We start from the raw sequence: 19,106 nt of genomic DNA on the forward strand, positions 1-19,106 counted from the left end.
TGAGAAGAGTTATGTCAAAAGCCTAATCCTTTTCCGATACCCCCCCTCAAAACCCATATGAATACCCCAGAAGTGTTATGTCAAGTCATGAAATGTCATTTTACATTAGACGACTTCACCTTCTAATTTATACACCTTGTACCCCAGAAGTGTTATGTCAAGTCATGAAATGTCATTTTACACTGGACGACTTCACCTTCTAATTTATACACCTTGCTCAACGCTCAAAAAGGTCAGGTCCTGCAAAAGATCGCACGATTGGCATTCCAGTGTAGTGGACGGGACATAAACACCGAGCCCAAGTAAAGCGGGCGCTAGCAACGACGAAGATCGGTAGTTAACACAAAATCCGTCGAGTACAGAGAGTTTTTCTTCTGCGGATTTCCTTCCGTCGTCGCTCCGCTCGCCCCGACCGGAGACCGGGACCCTCGACGTAATAATCGAATTAGTTACGCGCGTCACCAGAGGGGAACGGAAGTAGTAACACTTGGTAGGATCCGATGGACACAACCAGCAGAACAATCAATTATGTGAGATTGTAGGTTGTGGCCGCATTATCGAGTCGAGTCAGCAGCTCCCACTAGAGTGACAAAGAAAGGGACACCACCGTGTACGTGTGTATGTTGTTTTCTTTCGGTTCATCGTTCGGTGTGCATAGAAAGAACTGAAAAATAAAAACGTTCTGATAATTCCGTTTCCCCTGCCCGGTGTGATAAGCGGCAGTCTTTTTGGAATAGACAGAACCATCGCCGTGGGTCAGTGACAAGAAGTTAAAACCGTGATTATCCCGAACATCCAAACTGTGCGACGCGTTATCGGTCCTACGCCCTTCGCGTGTTCCGTTCCTTAGAGCAACACGTACATTTGTGCAAGCATAGAATTTAGCAGTGTTTATCTCGGTAATTCTTGGCGATACCACCTTCAACATCATGATGGCAGAATCCGACAACACGGCCGACGCGACCCGACGACTGAACGTGAAGAAACAGACCCTCGACGATGCGTACGCAATTCCGGCCAACTTCCTGGAGATTGACGTCGTTAACCCGATGACCACAATCGCGGCCGGAAAGAAGCGCTACACCGATTACGAAGTGCGAATGCGGGTGAGTAGATGGTGTTGTGAAGCTGTCGTTCGCTGGAACCGGATGACAAGTATCTTTGCAGCAAGCCCAACATCCTCATCGTAGTGGGCGTGTTGTTGGTTTCCTTGTTTCTTCTAATTTTTCAATATGCACGCCATCGTCGCCCGAGGGGCTGAAAAGTGTGCTCATGTGCCCATTTTCACTCTCGACCAACATGGATGGTATGGGGTGGGCGCAGATGCACGCAAGGGACGCGATTTACGCTCCAGTCACGGATACATGCACCACCACCATGGTGGTGCGGGAAGAATGGGCCCGATAAGCGCCACATAAAATGGCTCCTCCCCACCGCCACATATCCCCGCCATCTTCGCAAGCGTCGAGACGCTGGAATGCAGCCGGGTTGGGACGGATACAACGCCCGTTTAGCTTCCCGCTTTGTTTACGTTACTGCTATTTCTGCCTTCATCAGCCTCAAGGGAGCCTGGTTGCGGAGGAGGCAAGAGTTCTAGAAAAATCTTCCATAGTCTAATGGGGACCCAAAAAATATGGCACAACAATAGGGAAATTATGGATGGATGTACCACTAGTGAAAGAGTAGGCTGTGATCGCGAAACGTGATTCACCGGAGGAATGAGGCGCCTATCTCGTTGTCATCTGAACACCCCCTGAATCATCGATAAGCCTGTCCCGCATTGCGCCCCCTGTCCATTCATTGTGTTTCCGTTGGTGGTTGTTGTGTTGTGACAGCACAAAGCCATTTGTACGAAAGAAGATTATTTTTTCTTTTTATGGAAAACCACATGTTGCACATCGTTTTGAGTTGTTTACATTAAATGAAAAGCTTAAATCATATTTGAAAATTAACAAATGAACCATGTGTTGATTATTTAGTTACAACACTACTTTGTAAGGGTACTTGTACTTCTATTTTATGCAATAAGCCTTAGCGGTTTAACATTCCTAAACTCTCCCCTATGTTACACAAACCGATCCTCAATCTGCGTAAACATTCTTATATATGCAAGCGCCTGGGCGGTTTCGCAACCTACTTACGACCGTATGTGTCGCACGTTGCAGGCTGATAATGGCAAAGAACCCCTGAAGGATATTGATCCAATTACAGGCGCAATAACCAATCTTGGTCCCTGTGGCTGACAAAGATGCGCCGCTATTACAGTCAATGATAATACCCTGCTGCAATTTTATGTTTGTTTTCAAAAAAAAAAATCCATGTGTGCCATTTGATTTAGTTAGTTTAAAGTTTCATTTTCTCCCCTCCGCCCCTTGATTGCAGACAAACCTTCCGGTGTTCAAAGTGAAAGAATCGAGCGTCCGCCGACGGTACAGCGATTTCGAATGGCTCAGGAACGAACTGGAGCGCGACAGTAAGGTAAGTTGTTGGCTTTTTTTTTTGTTTCGTTTAAATTTCTTCTTTCCATCACAAACCGGTAAGTCTCCCTCGTCCTTCCACACCATGCGCCACCCTGCGGCAGCTTGAAGTAAGAGCAAACGATCGACATTGGGAGGCCGTCCGGTACGACCGAGGTGCATTCATTACTTTGTCTCCAGTGGCTTGCAATTTCTTAGAAAAAAAAGAAATAGCCATATCTATGTGTTAATTCGAAGTGCTAACGGATGGGCGTAGGATGGCTTTAAGCGGGCGAATGGTAGAGCATCATCTTACTTTACCGGAAAACTGCAAGTGCGGGACACGGAAGCATAATAGATAACGGGATAACTAGATTCTCAATAGCTAGAGGCAACCTTTTAAACGTTTGTTGTCTACAATAAAGCCATCAAATAAATTACATTGCAACTCAATATTTTAGAACAATGCTTCCAGTCAGTCAAAAGAGCACACAACGGTTAAATAAATTTGCTCTTAGCTTTGAAAAAAGGTTAAAAAAACACAAATAACAGTTTATCACCAAATGTTACGAAATGTTGCTGTTTCGTTGATAACCTGGCATAGTCTCACGAACATTTATTTACTGCTCCTTTCCTGAAACAATGCTTCAATAATGATTTTTCCTCATTCTCATCAAGGTACAAATACCTTTACGAATACAAAAATATAAATTTTGTTATACTTCTCGCTGTGATCGTATTATAAATGTTGCCTTAAACAACAATATCGAATAACGAAAAACCCTCTCAATTTTCCTTGTCTTGTAGATCGTGGTTCCCCCGCTACCGGGTAAGGCCTGGAAGCGCCAGATGCCGTTCCGCGGCGACGATGGCATTTTTGACGAGAACTTCATCGAGGAACGACGAAAAGGGCTCGAACAGTTCATCAACAAAATCGCCGGCCACCCGCTAGCGCAGAACGAGCGGTGTTTGCATATGTTCCTGCAGGAGCCGGCCATCGATAAGAACTATGTGCCCGGTAAGATACGCAACACGTAAAACCGGGAAAACTGATAACACACACCCACACACACACACACGTCTCCACACGCCCATCCCGCGCGCGTCTCAGGGTGGACAGGAGAAAACAGGCAGAAGAGCAGAAAAAGCGAGCTAGGGAAGGTTAGCAAAAACGGATCGCTTGGGGCGCGAAATGGCGCTTCGTAACCTTTAAAGGACGGATTCATTGGTTGAAGGTTGAGCAGCAGCATGTGAACGAAGAACGAATCAATATTCAGGTCGACGATAGGAAGGAACCGGTGAAAGGATTTTTCCTCCGGGAAAATGTAGGCCATGAAATAGAGACGAACTTTTGCTAGAATATTAATAATTTTCACGGCCCAGGATACAACCAGAAAAAAATATCCCGTTCCTTGAGAAAAATCATTCTCTCTTTTTTTTCAAAAAAAAATTTCGGTGTATTTCACCCCCCCGCAAGTAAAATTATGATAAATCACACACAATCAGCCAATAATTAATGCTCCGAATTTTTTCATCAAATTTCCTTTAGTGGTTTTCTAATATTGAAACATCCTTCTCACAAGAATAAAAGGGCCGTTCAACTAGAGTCTGAAAACGTACGTTATCGTACTGAACATTGTTAGTGTGAAACAGTCCCCAAAATAGACAGTCATAAAAACAAACAAACAAACAAACAAACATACAAACGAATAGTTAGGATCGACATACGAATTGAAACTGGCGAATAAAATTCGGCAAATGCAAATGAAGAACGTGTAATAGCGGAGCAGAGGGAGGAGTGGGTGGCAACAAAGGCGACACATAACGAAATTACTTCCCCTTTTACGATAGATAAACGGAAGGAGCAGTAGAGGTTTGAGGAAATAAAACGCCCCTAACCGCATTCAAAAATATCGAATGTAAACTGGGTTGAAGATAACGGAAAAGTCAGTGTATCATAACATTACAAGTAAATAAAGTAAGAACAACTCCTTCGATTAATAGTAAAAAAAAAAAATATAAAAAAGAACTGTCACCAGAATCTAGAACGATTGATAAAAAAAAGTGGAAGGAATTGGTAGGAAGATATTTTCCCAGTCGTTCCAGCGGCTCCCTGTTTGTCTCTCTTTCCCAATTTGTATCTTTTGTTTTGCTCATCCTATAATTGGAAAGGAATTCCCATCGATGTGTAAAATGTAACAATCTTCTCGTCGTTACTTTGGAAAAGTAGTTCAGTTAAAAGTGAACGGAAGGAAAGGTAAAAACAATCATTTAAAAAAAGAAGAGAGAAAAAAAACAAAAGCAAAAGATAGAAGAATGAATGAAAGATGGATGGGTGTGGAATAGAAAAAAAAGTCCTTTTCTTGAAACATCAAAGTTTTCACAGGCTCTATCTCCTTAGCAACAAGGCGAGGTAGTAAATCAAGCGAGATCTGTGTGTCAGGTGATATTTAGTTTATTCTCTAGAACCATCATCCTCCCTCCCCCCTCCCCCCTCGGCGTTGGAAGAGCCGTGTTTTGGTGGAAAATAGCGGAAAAGGGGGTGGGGTGTTCCCTGTGTGTTTTTTAAGTCTTTTTTTTAATTTGTTTATGAAGAAAAGGAATCGTTTTGCGGGGAACGAGCTGTTCGAGGACATAATTCTGTTATTAGCAATAATGTGAAATACTACGGGGCCTGAGGAGAGGTTAAAAGAACAAAAGCGTAAATGAAAAATAAAACGAAAAACAAAAAATACAAACTAACTGTCATTGCAACAGATCACTCCTGTTTTCTGGATCGGCTCATCTCTAGGTAGGTTACTAGATATGCGATTGCTATGATTGCTACTCATTCATCATGATCATGCACACACTTTGTTTTCGGACCGTTTGCCCATTTTCACCGCGGAAAGGTTTTCCATCTTTATTTTCAAACAATTTTGGGGATCAGAGCAGTGTAGATATCGGGCTACCTACCAAGGACACATAGTAAAGATTATGCGTAAGTGAGCTAGGTGTGAGTGGGAAGGCGCAGTGGGAGCGGGGAGCTGGAGGAACGGAAGACGAGATGGTTGTGGACGAAGCGCCCGATACAACATGAGATGAGAGTCAACATAACGTGTGTACCACCCACTCCCTCCCCTTCCATTCTCAGGAATCCTCCCGGTGGACAAATGAATAAGTTGAAGATGCTCCTCCGACCAGCAGCCAAGCCAAGATCTCCGCTCCTCCTGCGCCCCACACCCGCCAGGACAGAGAGCTCTCAGCCCGGAGCAGCGAAGGCAGAAAGAAGGAGCGAGAAACGACAGACAAAAACCGGGTCGGAAGAGGGTGAATACAGAAAAAAAGGAATCAGAAACTATTGGTGGATAAAATTTGTTGGAATAATAATAAAAAGCATTCTTTGATTACGTACATGCATCTCGTCTGGTTCGATTTGTGAGGGTTGTTTCGAAAATGCAGTGTGTGTTTGTACCAAAAGGATTGGTTGAAGAAATTAATCATCTTGTTAGAAGAGAACGACATTCAGGGCGTCGAAAACCGATGTTCGGATACATTTTTCTCCTAGCTTGTGGTGGCTTCGTTTTTGTTCGTGGAAAAATGGAAACTGGAACTTGAACCTGGAATTCTTTCGCAATTGGTAAGATATCTGAAGTATATTTCTGTACACACCTGCCACATGTAACACTCTACCCCACCCAGGGTAGAACTCACCCGTTTTCGTACAATAAATTATTAACACTAGGGGGCACGGTACGCAATATAACAACAGTAGTAGTGTACAAATGTAGCTGCGAGGTCAACGGGAAAAGGAAGAGGGTACAGGGAACCAGCTCTGTCACAACAGCAAACCTTCCATCAACCATCGTCAGGGGTGGCATCCCAGGCGACTCAAGTAAGCAGATAGCAGCGGAGGTCGATTCTACCGTTTGGATTTGCCTTTCTTTGGCGGAATTTCCACACCGCCACTGTTATCATCATCATCATCATCTAGAATTAAACAAACAGATAAAATATAGAACACAATAAAAGCAAATTGGGAAACCCAAAATTATTCGGATTATTCGGTTCAGGATTATCCCAACAAATCATGTCTAAGAGGGTTCTTCGCTTCCTATCGAGAGATAAATAAATAAAATCTTCTGGTCCATAATTTTACTCTAAAATCAACGCTGCTAGTACTAAAACCTCTCAATAATGTACGAGCAGTAGTAAGTGAAAGGATTCAGTCTACTTTAAAAAGATGGACCTTTCAACGGAATATTTCTGGAAAGAATAGAACTACCTTAGTGGTGAAAACCTACTCCTTATTTTTAGTTACATAGCACATAAAACACGGGTGGAAAGCACATAAACGAACGAATCCCGATCGCGAAAATAAATGGCGCTGCCCATGGAAAACACCTTACCCCCAAACCATTTGTGAATCTGATTAGAATTGTCAGTGATTTGCTCAGTGATTTGTGCACTTAAGAATAACTATATATTTTCCTATATTTCTTATCGACTAATTATTTGTTATAAACATCTGTTACATAATACACACACACACACAAAAGGGCTAACACACAAACACTCGCGGAAACAGTTAAATGTACAATTGTAAAGTCTTATAGCATCCGTTAGAACATAATGTAAAAGAGAAAACGGCTAGCTTGCTCGGATGATTTTGTTCTAGCACACAAGTTTAGAAGAGCATGAGTATGCAACGATCGATCGTAACACGGTTGTGCTTCCGATTGGGCCGTTATTGTAGATCGTTTTGGAAAAATAAGTAGCCTATTATTAGTAGCAGGCGGCAGCAGCAGTAGTTTTGCAGCACAAAGTAAGGAGGAGTTGTGTTTTTAGTGGCCATTTTCCTATTTAGTTTTCCGCGAGCGTGTGCCTCTTTTTACGTCTAGTGTCGGGCTCGATGTCTAGAATGAAAGTAAAGTTGAAGAAAGGGAAATAGAAAGAGGAAAACCAATAGTGCAAATACACACACACACACACGTACACATACTCATACACACGACGCACAAGCTCTCAAAGCAGAGCACGAGTTGTGGTGTTCTCGGTTTTTAGTTATACATCGTTATAAATAATGTGAGAGTTGCTTACATTCATATGATTCATAGATTGAGTATATTGGATGTTTATATTCTCACCAAAAATATTAATATGTTGATACGACACGTCGGTTACTAGAAATATGGTGGTCCCTTGGCGGAATGGCGGTATTCTGACCACACACAGTCAAGCATACACGTAAAATCCGCTTTTTAAATGATAGAATGTAAATGAAACCATTGCCCAGGATAGAGAGACAAACCGTTCGCCCAAATGGTGGTGGTGCAAATTAGCAAAGTGCAAAAGAACACACGACAGGACAGTACCAAGTAGGGATATGGGACAGGACATACGAGAAGTTCTATTTTCGATTTATAAAAATCCTTCCTTTATCTTCTATTACCTAATGATTGTGCTATTTAAACACACCTCCTCCGTTCGACGTCGTCGATCATACGATACCAGGCTACAGCTACATGTTTACATTGTACCACATTTTGGAATGCTAGTATTACGCTTAGCTCTCTAGTATGGCTAAGGTTCCGATAATAGTCTAACATATCTGAACAACGATGGCTCAATGCAAGGTCTAACTCACGATTCAAGAGAGCAATAGAAGAGGTTAAACCCCACTACAAGCACGATCGCTCAAAATACACACACACACACGCGAACGCTTGTGATCAAGGTGGCGTTAGGATCAAGTCCTAGAGTTAATTGTTAATTGAGGCGCTTTTCTTTTGGCACATTCAATCAGGTGTAGAGTGCAGTGCGCGTGCGTGTTGGAGACCGTATGGAAGCTTAAGCCTATTCCTTAGGACCCCTAACTCTGCTCTAATCTACTTTGGCTAACCGACGGGAGGACATACGTGTGTTACCTGAGTGGTCACTTTCGACGACCTTCGTAATCTTCTTGTTTATGCGTGCCCGGGCTGCCGCACGGGAGCTGGCGACTGGCGGTAGATTTTCCTCCTCGCTGTCGCTCGTCTCGTCCGACGACACCGCCTGCTTCCTTGCGGCGCCACGTGCCTTTCCTCCGCGACCAGCAGTTGCCGCTTTTCCCTTCTGGCTCGGTTTCACTGCTCGCGACGTATTCTGACGTTTACTGCCCCGGGAGAAGCTCGAGGATGTAGAAGCCACTTCGCCGTCGCCATCGTCGTCACTCGATCCCGCGTTCTCACCGACAACTCCCGCGTTTCGGTCACGTACCTCCAGACATTCTTTCAATCGAGCTTCAAATTCCGCGACAACGCTCTGAAAAAAAATGAAAACAAAGTAAATATGAGAAACACGTATTAAATAATATGTATTACAAAATAAGAGTAACAAAAACAACAAGCTCGATCTGATGCATGCAAAAATATTTCACCTTTGGCAGCGGTGGGATTCGAACCCACGCCTCCGAGGAGACTGGTGCCTTAAACCAGCGCCTTAGACCGCTCGGCCACGCTACCTGCTCGAAGTTCTGCGGTTCATATACACACAGGTTTTTTCCCCTTCCAGCCAGTCAGGGTTGTAGTCAACATACCCACAAAACACGTAAACATAAGCACAGGCTAAGTAGTTCCAGCATTTATCTTAACATACCAATTGACAATGGTAAAAGATAGCAATTTTTGCCGTAAAATACTGTTGAAACTATTAATACAAATCTGTACCCATACTAATTTGAATTTAACACATACATTAGACAGCACTTTCTGAGTCAAATTATTTTTGGACACGCTAAAATGTTTTGATATTAATCTTTCGAAACCCTCATGAATATGCAAGAATCTTCATGATTCTTTCATTGGCGTGGATAAAAAAAAATCGTCGGCCTCTCTTCACATTTTTGAGATTTACTATTTTGTTCTTTATGCATTACTGATATAGATGAATCGGAATAACACAACTTTGAATTAGTGGCAATTAATTAGTCTTTTAAAAAAATGTTAACCAACTTTTTTCAGAATACGAATAATTTAGAAGCAATGAATAAAAAATGTTCGTATCGAGATAAGCCATCCCGATGGAAAAAAAAATCAACTTGGCAGCGGTGGGATTCGAACCCACGCCTCCGAGGAGACTGGTGCCTTAAACCAGCGCCTTAGACCGCTCGGCCACGCTACCTTCTTACCCTCTCCACAACATAAACCGCTATTTAAATCTAGATCCCTTTCCTTGGAAGCTATTTTGAGATGCATCGACAATACATTTTCATACTTCTATGTGACTTTGTTTAAAGAACAAATAATGATCACCTACCTTCAGTTCCGCCTTCGCCAGCTTATTCGTGTTGCTGATGATCGTTCGGAAGGACTGGTAAATCTCGTCATGTTGAACCTTATCCTTGAAGCAGCTTACGTTTTCGCTGAGCTTCTTTATCGTCCTCTCATTGTACGACAGCAGTGATAGGCAGAAGGCAATATCACGCCACTGGCGTACCTCATTCGTCACACGGAACCGCAGGCACAGCTTCTCTACTAGGCTCTCAATCTGCTTATCCTTGTTGATCAGCCCGATGATGTAGCGCATTATGATATGGTACTTCTCCTCCTGCAGCTTAAGCTGCGGATCGCTAAGCCGCGATATGATATCCGGTAGCACGTTGTACAGGATGTTCGATTTGTGAGCAATCTCCTTGAAGAACTGCTCGGTGATGGTACGGATCTCCTTCACCGGGTCGACGATGCACAGCGCCAGCTCGGAGATTTGACCCTTCACGCGTATCATCTCGTGCAGGATCAGATGCGACATCATCTTGACCGCCGTCAGCCGCAGCTCGACATCCTCCTCGTGCAACGTGGAGTACATATGATTCGTCCACGGTTCGATGACGTTCGGAAAGCGAAACGTAAAGTCGGACAATCCGATCACAATGCTGCACTTTATGTTGGCGCACTTGGTGTGTTTGAAAATGTTCATCAGGAATGGCATGTTGTCCTCGCAGAATTTCGACGATACCGCCATCAAGCGGATGAGCGTCAGAACGGCCGACTTTTGCAGGAGCTCGTCGCGAAACCGGTTGGGGAACTTGCACACCTCCAGCACCGTCGGAATCAATCGATTCAGCAGACTGTTCCGTCCGTAGAGCATTTCGTTCTCGCAAATGTAATTAATCTCTTCCGCCACCGTATCCTCAGCCGTCGCACCACTAAGAAGCTCCTCCTCTGGTTCGACCTGCTCTTGTCCAGCTCCTCCGCCTGCCGCACCAGTCGTCGAACCGGAGAGGCGCTTCAGAGCATTGCTGGCGGAAACATCGAGGGAGACAGTTTTTCGTTTACCGTTCACCGAGGCCATCGATACCCTGGTCGTGTTGTCCGCAAGGGCTGCATTTTTCTTCTTCTGATTTTTCAACTCATCCTTCAGCTCCTGCCGGTATTTCATATTGCTGTACACGTCGATGTCGAGGTAAATCATTTCACGCATGGCCACGTAACCGACGGTGAAAATGAACCGTGAAGCTAAGAAGTTCGGAATACGCAGCAGTATCTGCGCCGAACTCGAGCTTTGTGTGTCGCCCTGCTGTGTCGATGAAACGCGCGAATCGTGTTCCTGTGTTGCACCCACAATTTGACTGGCCTGCGAACATCTCGGCTCATCAGCATCGGGGCCAGCGTTCTGCTGGACACTTTCTGACAATTTTTTCAGACGCTCGAATAATGCCACCATGACAGACTGCGACAGCAGGTCGGGCGATTTGACCATCTTGTAAATGAAATCGAACACCTTCGTGCCGATGTCGTCAAAGTTTTGTACCGCACGTGCAAAGAACAGCTTCACAAAGATTTCGATCACCGTCTGCACGGTCGGGGCCGTCTGCTCGTAGCGTTTGTAGTGCTTCGACGTGTTAGCCGGCATTGCGACGGAGTTCATCAGCAGCTCGAGGGTGGCGACGAACACGCGCGGATCGGTGCGGCCCCGCTCTTCAAACCCGATCGTCTCCAGCAGCTTCACGTTGGCCGTCACGACCGAGAGTTTCGCGGCCGAAACCATCACCAGCAGCTGGAGCGCCTGGCGGGACTCTTCCGCCGTCACCTGGTCCAGTTTCATCGTGTAGATTTCGAACAGGACCTGAATCATCTGCGCATCGATGTCCCCGTTTTCGACCCATTCTTGCACCAGCACCTCCATGGCGGTGTAGTGACCGCAGGTGAGATTCGTCAGAAACTGGCTCAGGTTGCGCACAACCTTCACGGTGTGCGCACGGCCCTGCAGGTTCGTCTCGAACAGGATCCGTTTGTACGCGGCGGTTACATTTTCTCGTTTCTCTTTATCGTTCGACCAGACGAGAAACAGCATCTGCTGCATGCCCTGCTCCGTTCCCTTTATGCCGAAAAGGTAGGCCGACGTGAAGAAGTCTATCGCACCGTGCACGTCCGACTGGGCCTTGGACATGAGCATTTCCAGCAACTTGGGGACCGCGTTGGAAATCAACTCAGAAAAGCGAATGGAATCGTGAAGGAAATTGACAGAATTTTCCTTCTTTTGAAATTCTTCGTTCTACAAAACAGATGGGACAATCGAACATCAGTTACATTGGCCATCGCCAGTAGAAGCACTAAAAAATCGAACTTACCAATTTGTTATCCATGTGGTTGTGAATGAAATAGTTCTTCAGCAGCATTATGTAGTACATGCACTGGTGTTCGAAGGTCATCTCTTGACGTTCCTCACGATTGCCGAGAGCAAAGTCGGCCCTTTGAACGAGGCGTACTAACTCCGGATACTTCTCTTCCTTGAGCAGCGACACAACCTGCTCGGAAAGCTGTTTCACATCGTCATCCGTTGCGCTTTCGATGTCCTCTGGTTCCTTGGCGAACAGTTCCGTCACCGAAGGATACATTTGCACCACGATATCCTCCCATTCCTCCTCAACGGCCTTCATTTTGGTGTCCTGCTCAACCAATTTGGTGCGAAGTTCCTGCAGCTGTTTATCCTCCTCCTCGTACTGTGCTCTTAGTTCAGCTAACGACAACTGTAAAAACGATAAACGAAAAATGGCATTGGTAACAACGAGTGCCGTAATCGACATATATTCGACTGCTCCCCAAACCCACCTTAGCGGAAAAAGGATTGTGTTCGAGAAAAGCTTTTATCAACCCAATCGCCTGTTTGCGAACGAGCAACGCCTTATCCTCCAAGCGCTCCACGGACACCTGGAGCACCTTGTGAATCCAGGCTAACGGGACAGCATTATGTTCCTTCAGCTGGAGCCAGATTTGCAGCACCTTCGAGCGTACGTGTGCCGACACGTCCATCATGTGGTTGAGCAGGTCTTCCAAAAACTCGTCGCGCGTCTCCTTTAGCTCGTCGGTCAAATCCTCCGACGTCAGCTCGCTCATTATCGCTTCGCCCATTATCTGCAGTACGCAGTTGCGCAGTGTGTACGATTCGAGATTGAGCAGTTCCTCGCTCAGGGTGGAAAGGTGCGGTATCATCAGCTTCGGTGCCGACGTACCCAGCTCGATCAGGAACTGGCTGAAGAAGCGGGCGGTCTGATTGTCTGCCGCGTCGATGCTAAGCCGCTCGATGATCTCCTTGATGATCACTGGGTATACTGTGGCAATGCCAAATTCTTCGTACAGAAGCAAAACACCAGCCGCGATCGAGGGGATGGCGGATTCACAATGTTCGAGGATTTGCAGGATGCGCACCGGGAACGACAACGAATGGTTGAAGCGCTTAATCGCGGTACCGAGTATCTGAAAGACGCTGTCGGCCGTGTTGCGACTTCGAACGTACGATTGTTCCAGCGTACGGTAGCAAATATCGCAAACCACACTGTTACGAGGAGAAAATGAAAGAGCGAATGGATTGGATAAGAAATCATAAAACCACTCACTAAATTGCGCAATTTGCTTACTCCACGAACGACTCCTCGCAAACCGGTGGATCCCATAGCTTCTCCAGTGGAAGCTGCATCAGGTTGTACAATTGCAGGATGCACTGGTACCGTTTGTTATCCCAGTCTAATGCCTCAACCTGTTCGTTGTTGGTTTGTTTTTTACTTTTCTTCGCCATCACCTTCTCGTTGGCGGCATTAACGTGTGCATCGACCACCTTCACCACTCCGTTCATGAGAAATGCCAACATTTTCACCGCATTCAGCAGTGCCAGTCGATCTTCCTGTTCGATCTCCTTGCGGGAAAGCGTTTCTGCCATTATCTTGCCCAGCTTATCGATCGCGCCATAGAGCTGATCGTAGGCGCGCAACAGATGCGCACCGGACAGTTGTGTCGCATCGTCGATCACTGAGTAGAACGTATCGAAGTGATCGAATATACCGAACGGTCCTTCCTGTAGTCCAATTCGAGATGCTGCAATCAAAACACACGCTCTTAGCACATTAGCTGCCACGCTCCACCCCGTGGCAAACCGTTTAAACATACCCTTCAACGCATCTGGAACCTCGGCGGCGTTTAGCACCCGTCCGACGCAGTAGTTATTCCTATCAGATCGCAGCAGCTCTGCGCGTGCCTGAGGTATTACGAATTGCCACTCCATCGCATCACTTAGATTGCGTGCGCAGTACACTAGAACCGATAGACAACGTTTCTTTTGAGTTTAATTTCCTGTTTCTGTTTGCAGCTTCAAAATGGAAGCAACACTATCCAATGGGTAAATAATGGGCTGATCTGCCAAGCCGCCGTTTGGTACAAATTCATGGCTTGGTGTGATAAGCAGTGTTGCCAACGTAGTTCTATCGATACATGATTTCAAATGTTTCTTAGAAAAACACGATTTTCCAACTTTAAATCACCTTTGATCTACAATTTCAAGTTAAATATCTAATCTTATAGAAATAAAACAAAACTAACCAATTTGAAATGATTTGGAAATGCAAATAAAGACTGAAGAGAAATCGTATTCATTTAAAATAGTAAAACTGGCATTACGGACTTTGAATTTTTGACAGTTACCCGAGGTGTAGGGCAGTGAATATATTTGAAAATGTTCGTTATTACTGTTATTTTGTAATTTGTGCTCCTACATGTCCTAGAGAAACATTAAATACTTTTTAAAAACGATCTTAAATTTTACTAAACGTACGTATTTATTTGTTCCGGCTGGTTGCAACAATTTTTGTGAGCGCGTCAAAGGAACTATCCTTGGAACTCTCTTCACGATGCTTAGGAGGGCTATGTTTGAGGAAAATTTGTTGCATCATTGTGGATGCTTCTGCATTATCGATTCGTTCCTCCGTTGCTAATGCCTCGGATTGATGAAGAGGTTCAGAAGCTTCCAATGATGTGAATTCGTATGAGGTGATTGTACTGATCGAACTTCTTTTCTCTATTAAATCAGAACGTTGTAAAATTTAGGTTGGCGAAAAAAGTTTGTTTTAGTGCTTCTTACCTTTTAGCAGTATTTCTGGGACATTGATAAACGATTGAGCACTTAACTGTTTGTCCTGTTTGTCGTATTTTTTACTCTTACTTAATTTTTTTTCAGTAAGCGTTTGCTTTGTGTGCTCAAGATGAACACTATTGGGCTCAGTTTCTGGGTTCACATTCAATTTAACCTTTAAATCATCGATCACATCATGTAGCCGCTTTTTGTTGGGATATTTCGCTCTGTTTAAATGAATTGCACATAGACGATTTATGTTGTTGTCGGAAAAGTCCTTCGAATCGATAATTTCTTGCGTCAATCGATACAGAAAGCGTGATATTTCTTCATCATTTTCAAAGCTATGAGAAACGATGAAGAGATTATGTGAACAGGTAAAAGTGGATTTCGAGCTTACGATGCAATGTCCAGTTCCGGAAACGTTTCGCAGGGTAACCGGACATCCTTCCGTTTTTTCTTTCCACAAATTTTACAGGTCTCCATTTTCCGCACCGATATGTCATGAAACGACGGCTACTTCGATGCGATTGCAATTTTTAATGATGGCAAATTAATTCTCTTAGCAATTAAGATAAAAAGAGATTTACAAATTTGTTTGGGATGTTTATTGGTTTTATAATTATTATCATTGTTCATCGTGTATCAACACATCATCCTTAATCATACTTGTAGTAAAACACAAAATTAATCGTTACAATGCACTACGCAAAAGCTATTGCCTACGGTAAAGTCTGGATATGACAAATTAACTCTAACTAATAAGTTTATGGGCGCGACCGTGTCTCACCAACCCTAATAGTCAGTTTTAGCGCGCTTGGAAGGAGATGTAAGAATAGCATGATGGTTGGTATTTTCGATTAAGATTGGTTTCAATATACTGGTCTCCGACCGTTTGTACTCCGTCCCGATCGTATTCAGATCAAGGTCTGCATTCAGCACAAGAACCTGTAAAACAAGCAAAGTTTGAGAGAATTGCTACATCGCTTGCTTTCGGGGGCCATTGTGCTTACCGGTGCAGGACGATGCGATGTTCCGTGGATCAGCCAGTTCTCATGCAGTTCGTGAAGCTCTTTGAGGTACTCAAGCGGAACGCAACTCTCTTCTGAACGTGCGCGTTGCTTCATTCGCTCGTACACAACTTCGGGGCTCGTTTGAAGGTACACTAGTGATAAGAATAGAAGCACACGTCATACAATATTGTTTCGCAACTACTTTATCTAGTGAATGATGTTGTACATACCAATCAGGTCCGCCTGAATATGAATATTGCAGGTAATAAATTCATACCACTCTTGCAGAACATTATACATGCCTCTGTGCAACGAGCCGGATGCCAGCATACTTTCCACAAAGCAATTTCTACAACAAACAACAAAAGCACGTTGATCAGATGATGCTGGGTAGATTAATTACAAGATTTTTCAAGAAATGAAAAACGCTTACCTAGCACTGAATAATGATCGTTCCATTAGCTTGACGGACTTGTCTGTCTTGAAGGTGTGCATGTCGAGCATGGTCAGCGTAACGTACGTTTGGAAGGGCATAGCCCAGCGGTGGGCCTCCTTGTACATGAGATCCAGCAAATTCACACCACCGCAGTTACGCCACTTTTCCACCGGTTCCGTCAGCAGGCAGACATCATCAAACTTTTGGAAATGATCCAGGAAGGTCGTCTTACCGCTCCCGATGTTGCCTTCGACAAACACCGTGAATGGCTTTTTGCCACTAGATCCCAACTTTTCATTCGCAATCGGTGGCATCGTGTGAATGCTGCGTCCTACAAAAATAGAAACACCGTGCGATGATGGAAGTGCTGAAATATCCAAACACTAAAAGTTCTTACAGTTGTATCAAGTTATCTAGCACTATTGAAGTGATTCACTACTATGCACTACGATGTAAAAGGGGAATTTTCAAGCCAACCAGGTTGGCCAGGTCAAGTAATTAGCTCGTTCTTTTAAAAGGCGTCGACACGCAAGCAGATGGAAAACACGAATGAAGAAAATTTGGGCGCGAAAAGCCACCCCACCGAGTTTGACAAACTATCGATGGTTTACAAACCACTGGCAGCTGCGGGCGATCCGCGCCAAAACCTGCGTCATCTGCGCAAACGATTGGCGCAGCCTATTACGCCCTGTACCATATGTTTTATTCGTTCCAAAGCAAATTACATTACGCGATTTCATAAGAGGGTCGTTGAGCCAAAGGAAAGTGTTCAATTTTCAAATGCAAAGAACTCTGATTTTCCAGCAACGGCTGGTGTTTGTAAATAGTGGCTCGTTTACATCTCCAAGGGGAGTTCTTGATATCTCACACATAACTGACACTCAAGAAATCGATGTTATATACACCTTGAACTTTCATTATACTTTTTTCTTAAGAAATTTGTTTATATTGAGTAAGCTCTGATAAAAACACGAGGGCTAATTTACCGGCAAGATTTTGGAAAGAGACTTTAAATATGCATAAGCATTATATACGAATTTACTTTACCTCCTCATTACGGCAGGGCAATTGGTTCTACACAGTTGACAAGGATCAGCTCTGAGCAATTTTTCTAAATTTATGGAATAAATTAAAGGAAAAGGAGGTGATGAAATGCATACTGATCATGGGTGAGGATGATGCGTATATAATGAAATCTTGTTTCTTCGAAAACTATAGAGGATACTGTTTTGGAGTACTAAACAATCACTTTCAGTGGAGTGGAGTGGATCAATTTAAATATGCTCGTTTTCTAACGTGTCTTGAACAGCTCTCAAAAGCACATTATAAATAGTGCACATTTAGTGAAACTGGGGTGTATTTCTCTTTCTTATCTCTTGCGAGAGTCGTATTTTTACAGAATGTACGACATGTTCTTCCCTTTTTACAAAAACACTCATAACCTCCTCGTACCACTAGGTACACATAAGCTTACCAAGTTGATTGTAACGAATCGTACCGAACGATCGCAAAACTAAAACGCACGATTTAACCAACATTCTGAAACTGTTACAAGAACTACAAATATCGGCAGTTTATTTCCAACACGCATTATAATCACCAAAACTGCAGATGAAGTAAAAACACTGCGCCGCAGAAAGTAAACAAACAACAATTGGCTGACTCGTACGAAATGTCTAGAGCAAAACATATTCAAGGTTGCCTACGATAAATTTATATCTAGATAAGTTAAAACTTCTTATGCTTTGTAAAAATGTATTCTAACATTTTATAAATTGAAATGTAAAAATTACACCTCTTGACGAAACTAAATGTATGTTGTAATTAGCTGTTTACTGTTACTGTGAGCTGTAAAATCGATACAAAATCTAACTCCATGTACAACCCTTACCGAATTGTTTGACTGTTCGAACGACAGCTGTCATGAAGTCATGTTTAGTTTTGTTTGGAATTAGCATCGCGAAGGAGTACACTCGATACGATGCCGAAATATTATTGTGATTATTGCGATACGTACCTCACCCATGACTCCCCAAGTGTCCGGAAAACGCATTGCACCGGTCGAAAACATAAGGACAATGTGAAATTCTACTACCAGAAGTGGATGGAAGAGCAGGCACAACACCTGATCGATGCGACGACGGCGGCGTACAAGGCAGGAAAGATTGCCCAGAACCCGTTCACCGCTGGGCCACCGAAGCCAAACATTTCCATTCCGCCACCGACAATGAATATGCCTCCTAGACCCGGTATCATTCCCGGTATGCCGACCGGTGCACCGCCGCTGCTGATGGGACCGAACGGGCCGCTGCCACCGCCGATGATGGGAATGCGTCCACCTCCGATGATGGTGCCAACCATGGGTATGCCACCTATGGGCTTGGGAATGCGTCCCCCAGTAATGAACGCAGCACCACCGCAGTTGGGCAAGAGCTAGAACTAAGCGGAATCCTCACTCACTTTTTGCTGAGTAAGCTTAAATAACAATGTAACACAATTATTGAAATATACCTAACTTCTTTAGTGTAAACGTCCATGATCTGTTTGTTTGACATTTTCTTTTCCTTTAGGGCGAATAACTTTTATTGGGATGGGAATCTGTTTTGGTTTTAGTTCACCGTCCGGCCCGTAAATCCCACTGAGGCTGTCCCGAAGGACAGTGGAGGGGGTGGAAGGCTAGCGTAGAGGAAGCCGTTAATCATGTCGTGATACGGCATTAGACGTTCAGCCGTAATACCATCATCAAGTAAGTTCATAATTTTATTTCGGATAACTAACACAAGGAAACACAATGATTTCAATACTCTGTATATATTTAATGCTTTATTTCCACTTTTGTGT

The 19,106-nt window shown here is 44.1% G+C and overlaps 4 protein-coding genes and 2 non-coding genes across 7 annotated transcripts; 2 read left to right on the forward strand and 4 right to left on the reverse strand.

Moving 5' to 3' along the window:
* The first annotated feature begins 314 nt into the window (after window positions 1-314).
* On the forward strand, window positions 315-5,799 carry LOC131286877 (sorting nexin-12). 2 transcript variants are annotated; one of them, XM_058315884.1, is made up of 4 exons: window positions 315-1,106; window positions 2,383-2,478; window positions 3,264-3,474; window positions 5,590-5,799. In XM_058315884.1, the coding sequence occupies exons 1-4, from the start codon at window positions 930-932 to the stop codon at window positions 5,610-5,612; spliced, it is 507 nt and encodes a 168-aa protein (XP_058171867.1). In that variant the 5' UTR covers window positions 315-929; the 3' UTR covers window positions 5,613-5,799. The 2 variants fall into 2 exon arrangements, with proteins under 2 accessions (XP_058171867.1, XP_058171868.1); XM_058315885.1 differs by lacking the exon at window positions 5,590-5,799 and having other exon boundaries at window positions 3,264-3,529.
* Window positions 5,800-6,306: 507 nt separating this feature from the next.
* On the reverse strand, window positions 6,307-14,049 carry LOC131289659 (condensin complex subunit 1). Its single transcript, XM_058318956.1, has 7 exons — window positions 13,859-14,049; window positions 13,333-13,786; window positions 12,527-13,250; window positions 12,046-12,444; window positions 9,732-11,969; window positions 8,363-8,738; window positions 6,307-6,425 (listed from the first exon to the last, which is right to left on the reverse strand). The coding sequence occupies exons 1-7, from the start codon at window positions 13,971-13,973 to the stop codon at window positions 6,358-6,360; spliced, it is 4,374 nt and encodes a 1,457-aa protein (XP_058174939.1). The 5' UTR covers window positions 13,974-14,049; the 3' UTR covers window positions 6,307-6,357.
* Window positions 8,857-8,938, reverse strand: Trnal-aag (transfer RNA leucine (anticodon AAG)). The gene has a single exon. It is a non-coding gene; the product is annotated as a tRNA-Leu (tRNA).
* Trnal-aag (transfer RNA leucine (anticodon AAG)) lies at window positions 9,515-9,596 on the reverse strand. Its single transcript has one exon. It is a non-coding gene; the product is annotated as a tRNA-Leu (tRNA).
* A 1,352-nt stretch (window positions 14,050-15,401) lies between the features above and the next one.
* On the reverse strand, window positions 15,402-16,824 carry LOC131287026 (deoxynucleoside kinase). The gene is made up of 5 exons (XM_058316039.1): window positions 16,663-16,824; window positions 16,263-16,596; window positions 16,060-16,178; window positions 15,830-15,981; window positions 15,402-15,764 (listed from the first exon to the last, which is right to left on the reverse strand). The coding sequence occupies exons 2-5, from the start codon at window positions 16,577-16,579 to the stop codon at window positions 15,612-15,614; spliced, it is 741 nt and encodes a 246-aa protein (XP_058172022.1). The 5' UTR covers window positions 16,580-16,596; window positions 16,663-16,824; the 3' UTR covers window positions 15,402-15,611.
* Window positions 16,825-18,220: 1,396 nt separating this feature from the next.
* Window positions 18,221-18,793, forward strand: LOC131287763 (U1 small nuclear ribonucleoprotein C). The gene has a single exon (XM_058316846.1). The coding sequence runs from the start codon at window positions 18,247-18,249 to the stop codon at window positions 18,700-18,702; it is 456 nt and encodes a 151-aa protein (XP_058172829.1). The 5' UTR covers window positions 18,221-18,246; the 3' UTR covers window positions 18,703-18,793.
* The last annotated feature ends 313 nt before the right edge of the window (window positions 18,794-19,106 follow it).

This window comes from Anopheles ziemanni, chromosome 3 (assembly GCF_943734765.1).
Source record: "Anopheles ziemanni chromosome 3, idAnoZiCoDA_A2_x.2, whole genome shotgun sequence".
In the NCBI taxonomy this organism is placed as follows: Eukaryota; Metazoa; Arthropoda; class Insecta; order Diptera; family Culicidae; genus Anopheles; species Anopheles ziemanni.

Coding starts and splice junctions, on each gene's coding strand:
- LOC131286877 (XM_058315884.1), top strand. CDS start 930: ATGATGGCAGAATCCGACAACACGGCCGACGCGACCCGACGACTGAAC. Junction 1,107..2,382: donor ATTACGAAGTGCGAATGCGG/GTGAGTAGATGG, acceptor CCTTGATTGCAG/ACAAACCTTCCGGTGTTCAA. Junction 3,475..5,589: donor CGATAAGAACTATGTGCCCG/GTAAGATACGCA, acceptor TTCCATTCTCAG/GAATCCTCCCGGTGGACAAA.
- LOC131289659 (XM_058318956.1), bottom strand. CDS start 13,973: ATGGAGTGGCAATTCGTAATACCTCAGGCACGCGCAGAGCTGCTGCGA. Junction 13,251..13,332: donor TGCGAGGAGTCGTTCGTGGA/GTAAGCAAATTG, acceptor TCCTCGTAACAG/TGTGGTTTGCGATATTTGCT. Junction 12,445..12,526: donor ACAATCCTTTTTCCGCTAAG/GTGGGTTTGGGG, acceptor TCGTTTTTACAG/TTGTCGTTAGCTGAACTAAG.
- LOC131287026 (XM_058316039.1), bottom strand. CDS start 16,579: ATGCCACCGATTGCGAATGAAAAGTTGGGATCTAGTGGCAAAAAGCCA. Junction 16,179..16,262: donor CGATCATTATTCAGTGCTAG/GTAAGCGTTTTT, acceptor TGTTTGTTGTAG/AAATTGCTTTGTGGAAAGTA. Junction 15,765..15,829: donor CATCGCATCGTCCTGCACCG/GTAAGCACAATG, acceptor CTTGTTTTACAG/GTTCTTGTGCTGAATGCAGA.
- LOC131287763 (XM_058316846.1), top strand. CDS start 18,247: ATGCCGAAATATTATTGTGATTATTGCGATACGTACCTCACCCATGAC.